The 9,565-nt window shown below is 37.6% G+C and overlaps 1 protein-coding gene across 1 annotated transcript; it reads right to left on the bottom strand.

Annotated features, from left to right (window-relative positions):
- Positions 1–3,762: 3,762 nt before the first annotated feature.
- On the bottom strand, positions 3,763–4,368 carry LOC128740426 (uncharacterized). The gene is made up of 2 exons (XM_053835967.1): positions 4,151–4,368; positions 3,763–4,063 (listed from the first exon to the last, which is right to left on the bottom strand). The coding sequence occupies exons 1-2, from the start codon at positions 4,366–4,368 to the stop codon at positions 3,763–3,765; spliced, it is 519 nt and encodes a 172-aa protein (XP_053691942.1).
- Between the last annotated feature and the right edge of the window lie 5,197 nt (positions 4,369–9,565).

Genomic DNA, 9,565 nt, shown 5'->3' with positions numbered 1-9,565 from the left:
TTAAAATAACTAAATTATGCTTACCTATTAGCAAGGCCGTGTGGCTCCGACGTCTGCCCAAAACCCCGGTTTTGAGATCAGGCAGCCGGGAACCACCCAGCATCGCACCTCCTAGCTTGGCTACTCAAAAAAGCATTACCAGGTATGGCCAAGTGGAGGCGCTGGGCAGGGGCTTGGGATGGCTAGAGCTATATTGGACGCTCCTCATTTGCCTTCACCATTTCATACCCAAATGAAAACGGAGGGCAAAAGGGATAAAAAAGAAAATAAAACAGAAATGAAGCAAAAACAGGACAGAAATGAAGGAAAAAACAACGAAAAATGGTATGGAAGAAGTAAAATGCAAAAAAATGAAAACAGGAATTAACAAAATGAAAGAAGTCGAAACGGGACAGAAAATTGACAAAACAAAATGAGACACACAGAGTCGAAAAACTGGCCAGTAAACGAGAAAAACACGAAAAACAGAACAAAAGAACCACGACTCAGCCAGAGGAAACTATATCAAAGGAAAAACGAAACAAGAAAGGGAATATGAAACAGAAAACAAGAAAGCGAAACCCGTAGCGAGGAAAACGGGAAGGAGAGGTCAAGCAGGACACAAAAGGAGAAATGACTGAAAAATAATAAAAGAATAACACGTAAAACGGACGAAACGGATTAACGGAAAATGAAAAACGGGAGAAAAAATGCAAAACCGGAGAATAAAGGTAAAGGAATTCAAAAACAGACTAAACGTTACAGGATAGAAGAAACGAGGCATTAAAAAGAGGGAAAATGGAACAGATAAAGACGAAAACGAGTGGGATAGTAGTTGAAAACAAAACGTTGAGCGAAAACTGGAAACAAAAAAAGGGAAAAAGAGAAGAGCAAACATGGAAAAGCGGAAAGAATATAACAAAAAACGAGTGAAAAACATGAGGCAAAATAAGACTGAAAATAATAACAAATCAGACAGAAAACAAAAGAAAACGGAATGGGAAAAAACAGGGATGAGAAAAAAGAAGAAACACAGAAGAAAAGTATGAGCAAAAACCAAGTAAACGGTACAAAAAAGGAGAAAAAATAGTGGAAACAGGACTGGAAAGGAGAAAAACCGGAACAGAAAAGAGGTAAAGCGTGTGAGAGTATAAACCGAAAAATGTCAATTCTAATTTCAAGTAAAATTTCATGGCTAATTGCGTGTCCATGTCCGCGAAGTAAAATTTTAAGTTAAAATTAATCCAAACTCAAGTCTAATTTAATGTCCAATGTCAAGTTAAATTGCATGCCCGACTTTAAGCATAATTTCAAGCCTAATTTAATTCCAATTTTTGGTTCAAGGTTAAGTCAAATTTAAACTATGTTTTCAAATACAATTTCTAATTTCGAATGCAATTCTAAACCTAATCCCAAGTTCAGTTCAAATCCAATTTAGGTTTATTTCAAATCAATTTAAGTCCAATTTCCAGTTCAATATGAAGTAATGCTTCAAGCCCAAATTAGTCCGCATTCAAGTTTAATTTCTAGTCAAATTTCAACTTTGATTTTAAATCCAATTCACCAGTCAGTCCGGAATTTTCAAGCTAATCGGCCCGTATTTTTGTGATAAATACATAATAATAGATTTATCATCCTTAGATTGCTTCATTTTTCCAAGTCAAAACGTTCTTTTGAAAGGTAGGGTGTCCCACTTTTAATTTATATCCGAGCCTGCTAGTGAACATATTATAATAACAATTCAAGAACAGATTAGCTACCCAAGTCTGGCAAACCTTGTTTAACCCAGTCTGTAGGAAGTTTTAAAATCCAATTACTTGTAATCCATCTATGAAGATTTCCTCTCTTTTTCGCAACAATTTCAAAATACATTTAATACATTTCCTCAACCCATTGCTTTCAGTTCAGTGTATATTTCCTCCTTGGCCGGCTCTCTGCTGCTGCAATCGGATCAAATAAAACCATCGGAAGAAGGAAATGTGCATTTCCTTATTTGCCACACATGCACACATACACACACCCACACATACCTCAGAGAATCCAAAAGGTAGCAATCGTGGCCGGGCAGCAGCCAGCCAGCTGTTGAAATCCGTACGCTATCAGCTTTCAATTCTGATAAGACGAACCATCCGCAAAAAAGCTCAAATTGAAACAGGATAAGCCGAATGAAATGAAGGCAACAAAATGATAATCAGATTGTTGTCTGCTGGTGTGCTGGTGCGTTTTGATATATGTATGAATGTGTAGGAGGGTTGTGTATCTGTTTCTAGGTAAGTTATGACGAGAACGAAACGAACTTTACTTAGCCACCAAACAGGTCCCAGATGCTTCGTCTGATCTGCTTAGGATTCTATTCGGAGGAAAGTGATGGCATCAGCAAAACTTGAGCAATGTGGGAAAGTGAAGCCCACCATGGCAGTGAGTGGGGATCCGGCAGTAATACCCTCCTGACGGGCTGCAGACAGAAGAAGCAGGACTTTGTCATAACGAACCATCAGGAATTGTAATCATAAATGTCGTTACAGAAATCGAGATCGGAACTGTTGACCGTTTGCACTGACTGTGGAGTGGTGGTAAGTCTTTCGACGAAAGTTTGTTCTTTGTTGCGAACGAAGAAACAAGTTGGGTTCTCGTTTCCCAGCCAAGTGGTCGGTCGGTCGCAGTCTGGGTCCGAGGCCGAGGCCGAGGATGCGGGTAGCGATTTTGAACGAAATCAAAATGCCAAAATAATGAGATTATAAATAAAACATGCCGAATTAAATGAATTCGTTTAAAATTTTCATCGGTCTGGCGATTTACGACAAAACACAACTATATCTTGGGGGATGGACTTTAAATTGATATCGCAACTTAGTGTCTGATGAAAATGCTATTCGAACGATATGCGTGAAACGAATGCTGATGAGTGACAATAAGTAAAACAAACGATGTTTCGTTATGTAATCAAAATCATAACTCATCGGATTATCGGATCGTGCTCATACACCAGTCAAATGAAGAAAGCAGACGGCACGGGCTAATAGTCACGAATCACAACCTTTGTTTTCCCGACCTAAACGTATCAATCCACTACTGGAAAGAGGACCCATTGGTTCAATGCATTATTGTGTAGATTGGTTGCAACGTGCTTCAGCTCTAGAAATACCTACATTTGAATGAAGATGTTGAGGTGATGCTGTATGTATGTGGTTACGAAATGTATCCTTTTATGCTTATGATGCTGTGATTGCAGCAATTACCTACCTACTTGCTCAACATTGACTAGCTTCTAACTTGGCTTCGGTTCGGCAGTGAATTGGTTCACGTAACGACGGCACTTTCGGAGATGCAAGTTCAGCAAGGAAGCAGCTTGTGACACGTGACATGAGTGAGAATAAAAGGTGGAATGAGATGGAATATTCGGTTTACCACTGTGTGTTTAACATGTCAGGAGTTGTGACGCGTGATTAGCTGCTGAAAATGCTTGTGGGAGTATATTCAAGAAAACAATCATTTCAGGGTACATATCAGTCTTCTTGGACGAGAAAATTGAAAATCGTACCCAACGTTTCAATATAAAAGCTCCTTTACTCAACATGCCTACAACATTCAAGAAAATAAATAACCGAAATTCAAAGATATTGTAGAATCAAAATCAATAACCAATGATCGAATCAAAAATACAAAAACTAACGGCATTCGAATACAGAGAAATAATAAAATGATATTTTAATAAATATTTTTATTTATAGTATAAAAAATAGTTCAAACTGATACATAGCAGCTTCTGGTTCATGAAACTCTTCATTTCAGCAATACGGTTCCCGTCAAAACCAAAGCAGCCGCAACTAGGCGCACGTTTATTTCAGCGAAACTGGCACCCGCTCCTTCCTCATCCTGCCTCTCCACGCGTATCTTCGGAACAAGGCCAAACTTCTCGAAAATTCCGTTGCTTTCGTCGGTGCTCAAACCGTATTCCTTGCCGTTGTACAGCACCATAGCAATATCGCCACCGGACTCATCGCTGGCAGACCGCAGAGCAAACGCTTGGACCTTTTGGGCTCCCTGTCCAACGAAGTCCAGCTCACGAAGCTTATAGATTTCGCTGGAAATAAAGAAATTATTCGGTCCTCAGATTAGTTTCAAATCAAATTTGTCAATTTGCTTTAGTTTGTTTCGAAAAAAAACTCACCTTTGTTCTGTTCCTAGGCAACGGGCCAACGTTGCATACAGACTTCCACGGATTTGATAACCGGTACAGATTTCGTCGGCTTCGCCGGATTTGCTTCGGAACTGAATCGTCGGTACGGTGATGGCATCGTCGGTTCCTTGCAATGGGTTCGCGGTCACGGCCAGGGCCAACAGCAGCAAAGCAAAAGCTCCAATCTTGCAGAAGAAAACTTTTTCCATCTTGTCGACTTGAGTAACCAACTTGGAATGAGGAAAATTTTTTTCCGCCGCGGGCGTTGGTTGCTGCGATCCACATTTTTTTTCGAGGCAGGTATTTGCAGTTCAATGGATTCGAACCGGGCCCAGGTGGTGGTTTTTGGTTTTTGCTTGGCAATGCGATAGGGTGATCGTTTGTTTTAATTTTACACCAAAAATCAGACACGGAACAAATCATGTTCTGATTGCCCAGAAACTGCATGAAATCTTGATTTCATGATTTTACTTAAATGCAATTAACGAGAAACATTGTTTGAGCCCAAAATTTTACCGATAATAACAGGTATGAGATAATTATAACATCTTCCGTAGCAATGCCCTTCACATGACGCGAGGATTGTACAGCATTCATGAAAGGAACGCGTTTTTTAACGATGTCATCCTGTCAGACATATGTAGAGCACAGCTCGGCTCGTATGCGGTAGTCCGCATGCCGTATAGTTTCGAGCAGCCAGCGATGCGTGCGGTTATCCGGCGCGAATAAAGCAACAAAGCATGAAGGCCAATAAAGATTCCTGGTCGTACCAAAGAGTTTCACCCGAAATGCATTCATGCAATACCGGCGCACCGCATGCGAATCGCCATAAATAATAATGTCGTGTAAGCGGCGCGCACCAGAATCCCGCAGGAAGCGTTCAAATTGACTCCTCTGAACGCACGAAGACAGAATTAGTAATTTTTAGGAGTCCTTTGTAGAGACATTTTTTTATGTATTTTTTTGAATCATCGCAAGGCTGTGAAAGTTGAAATAATTGCCAATGGTATAGTGCCCATAAATAAGACTAATTATAATTGCACACTGCGGTCGACTGACTAACGACATATGCTGGAATTCGGCATGACAGAGTATGTTTTCATGAACCGAAGTTCCTCAGCACCGCTGCAGTTCGGAAGTCGGTGGGTAGGAGTTCTACTTCTAGGGATGTGCTTGACTGTACTTGATTGCAATGCAGATGTGAAAGAAAAGTGTTGTGCATCTCGCGAGTCTTGGAGAGTCGCCACCAGCTTGGTTGCAACGGTAGAATATTCGGAAAATGCAGACAAAATATTTAACTGCAACTGTCCGCTGATGCTGCTGCTGCTGCTGCTGGAAATGGATGTATGAAACATTCACCAATGACACTTACGAATTGCGTGTCAACTTGCTGTCATGCTGTGATGAGAATGAGTGTAGGCATACTTATGAGGCGATATGGCGATATTGGATCTTGGGAGGGTTATAGGCAATGGCGTACCTAAGCTGGGGCACACTGGGGCATGCGCCCCACCTTCTGTTTTTGTATAGTGGCTAGCTCTTTATAAAGGTCTAAAGACTTGACCCTATTTTTCAAAATTATAGTACAGTTTGTATCGAAGGATCTAAGAATTTTATGCAATCTTGTACACGGCCATATGAACTTATACTAAACACTTACTCACTTACTTACTTACTTACTTACTTACTTACTTACTTACTTACTTACTTACTTACTTACTTACTTACTTACTTACTTACTTACTTACTTACTTACTTACTTACTTACTTACTTACTTACTTACTTACTTACTTACTTACTTACTTACTTACTTACTTACTTACTTACTTACTTACTTACTTACTTACTTACTTACTTACTTACTTACTTACTTACTTACTTACTTACTTACTTACTTACTTACTTACTTACTTACTTACTTACTTACTTACTTACTTACTTACTTACTTACTTACTTACTTACTTACTTACTTACTTACTTACTTACTTACTTACTTACTTACTTACTTACATACTTACTTATCTTGGCTCGGTGTCCCTCATAATTTCACCTGCGATATATTGTCAATTACAAGGAAAATTGTACCATCCAAAGTGTGATATTGCTCATAAAAGTGCTATTTTGCATTAACTCGTTTAGGCATCTTCGGCGCACTTTTTCGTTATCTTCCAAGCAATAAGTGCGCCGAAGAGACCGAAACGATTTAAGCTAAAATATCACTTTTATGAGCGATTGCGCACTTATTGATTGGACATTGGATTTCCTTGCAATTGACAATAATGTTCCGGCAAATAACTTGGTCAACAAAATTTTCCGGAAAACTAGATTTCTCAGTCATCAGGTTTTATGAAATGCAAAAAAGATGCAGTGCAAGATAAAGCAAGATGGAGACGAAATAAATATCTGTCAGAATAACGAATGAATGGCGAATGTAAAAGGAAAAGTGTCATCTTCCTTAATCTACGCATTCTATTATAATGTTCATCACTGACGCAAAAATACACAAAGAAATGGTTCGTAAGTGTAACAAATGACGCAGTTATGAAATAAAAAGTGTATATAGGGTATAAAAATGACAGCAAAATGATCAAAAAAGCATACTCAAATGATTCAAAAATGACATAAATACACAATACATGAAAAATAAAACAAACAACATAATAATGAAAAACAACACAAACCCAAAAATGATACTAAAAAAATTAAAATTACAGATATGATAAATATAGCCTTATAATCCTACTAACATTATTGCAAAATGACCAAAGATTATACAAAAATGGCAGAAAATAACAAGAAATAATACCAAAATAAAGCAATTAGGCCATTGCCCCCCCCCCCGTCTTCCCATTTTGAAATTGATATGAAAAATCGAGGGGCAAAAAAATAATTTGTCGGATAAGTCAAAATATTTTTATAAAATCAATCGTCTGTGGGCTCTACAGTTTGAAAAATTATAAAAATGAGTATTAACGCTTCTAGCACGGAACAAAAATGGAAATTTTGAACAACGGAATTTCCGAAAATCGACAAAAAATAATTCCAATCGAATTTGTCTTTATTTTCGTATTTTTTTGCATGGAAAATAATAACGGATATATAAAAAGTAAAAATACATTTAGTTTTCTCAAAAACTTTTCTAAATATTTGTAATGGCCTTATAAACCAGAAAAAAAACTCTTGAAAGTACATATAAGTGAAACAAAATGAGTGTACCTCATTAGGCAAACGGACGATAGGCATACGGACGTTAGACATACGGTCGCTAGACATAATAGATGTTGAAAATAAATACGTTAGGCATAATGGACGATAGGCATGATGGACGTTAGGCATAATTGATGATAGGCATAATGAACGATAGCCATAACGGACGATAGGCATAACGAACGATAGGCATAACGTGCGGAAGACATGATGTATGGCAGGCAGAACGGACATTAGAAAATCTGCCGTTGACTCAGTTTGAAAAAGCATTGCACATAGGGTGAGTCGAATTAGCTATGAATGGCCGAAACACAAATGGTCTAAACACAAATATTAACGACTGACCGCATTTCAAGGTCAATGGCTAAAAATCCAAAGTTTGGTCAATAAATACAAATGACCGAATAACGAATGGCCGATACTCAAATATATAAAATAACAAATGGCGCAGTACCCAGCTAGCATTTTCGTAAAGGTAAAAATCAGCATTACGTACAGATATACATGCTAAATAAATCGAATTTCATGCGCAAAATTGACATATCCGTACTATTTTGGAGGCGATATACGTGATTCCGAATTGCGTGATTGCTGAAAATCGTATGTATGTCAGTCATTATCATTATATACGACAAAAAATCAACTTGATCCCACTTTATCCAGTTTTAGTTACGATTTCGAGTTTGTTAGGAGATATTTACGATAGTTTTCGTACATTGATATACGAGTTGGTGCTAGCTGGGTAGATCTAACGGCTGAATCAAAATGTTAGAAAGACGAATAACCAAATCACAAATGGTCAAATGGCCAAAAACACACCTAACCGATTCACGAACGACCGAACGTCATAGAAAATATTCGCAGCCTTCGAACTTTCTTTATTTTGGGTACAACTTTCCACCTGCTCAAATGTTGGGCCGCTTGTTCGAACTCAACTAAGGGATAACCCGTTAGGGCTGTTAGAGTCAATAGAATCGTAGCACTGATCCCGCATTGTCCTGTATTCTAACAGCTGGTTGCGAAGTCTGTCGTATAATAACAGAAGGTCAAATTTCGATAACGGAATTAGTACCCAGGCTTTGCTTTAAGGGATAATCCGTACTAGTCAGTAAACCTAGGCATATGTATGCACCTAAATAGACGTGACTTCTGCGGGGGGCTGTCTCGGCACGTCTAATTCCTTTCAGCATTCGCTGTTTATTCCCAATAGAAGAATCAAAAAATTTGAAATCATAATATTGCTGTAATTTAACGTTCAAACCAAATAAATTTGTGTTAAATGGGTGGCACCGGTTCTCATTATATTGTGACGCAGCAATGATTGACTAAAATACATGGAGTTACCAACCTGTTTTGAGCCCCACTAGCAGATGTACATAGTTTGGACATTTCCATTTGATTTTGCTGTAATTGACCAAATTATGTACAGCTGCTAATGGGGTCCAAAATACGTAGGTTACCTTATTCATAGAAAAGTAAAGTTTTGTAGATTATGCCTAATGTCCGTTATATGGCTATCGTCCATTCTGCCTATCGTCGATTATGCCTACCGTTCATTATGCCAGTCATCCATTATGCCCAACATCCATTATGCCTTATATCCGTATAGGTAATATCCGTATAGCTAATGTCGCGCACCCAAACAAAATTTATACGTTACGTAATGATACAAAAATGAACTAGAAAAAACGAATATATCAGAAAACTGTCACAAAATTATACAAAACATAATACAAAAATCATGCAATATTAATAAAATAAGATAAAATAAAAAAAAACATAAAACCAAAAACAAACAGCAGACACAAAGATGACAAATGGATACAGAAATGACCCAAAAACGATACACAAATTACAACATAAATAATACAAAATAAATCAACAAAAGAAATAAAGATTGAGAAAGGATTGCGAATTAAATATAAAATTGTCAGAAACGGAAAACGACACAACAATGACGTAGAGTTGATTTCAAAATGATACAGAAAATGATAACATATATATGGTGTAAAAATACAAACAATTACAAAATAATGTATATGAATACAACACAAAAATGAAAACGAACACAAACTGACCAAAAATTTGAAGGAACATGAATGATTGTAATTCACAATCACAATTCTTTTATTTCACACACATCTACATAATACTTCCGTGTTTTTCCACCAATTTTTTTTTATTATACAGCTCTGAT

Source organism: Sabethes cyaneus, chromosome 3, assembly GCF_943734655.1.
Source record: "Sabethes cyaneus chromosome 3, idSabCyanKW18_F2, whole genome shotgun sequence".
Lineage (NCBI taxonomy): Eukaryota > Metazoa > Arthropoda > Insecta > Diptera > Culicidae > Sabethes > Sabethes cyaneus.
This window is presented reverse-complemented; position numbering and strand designations above follow the sequence as displayed.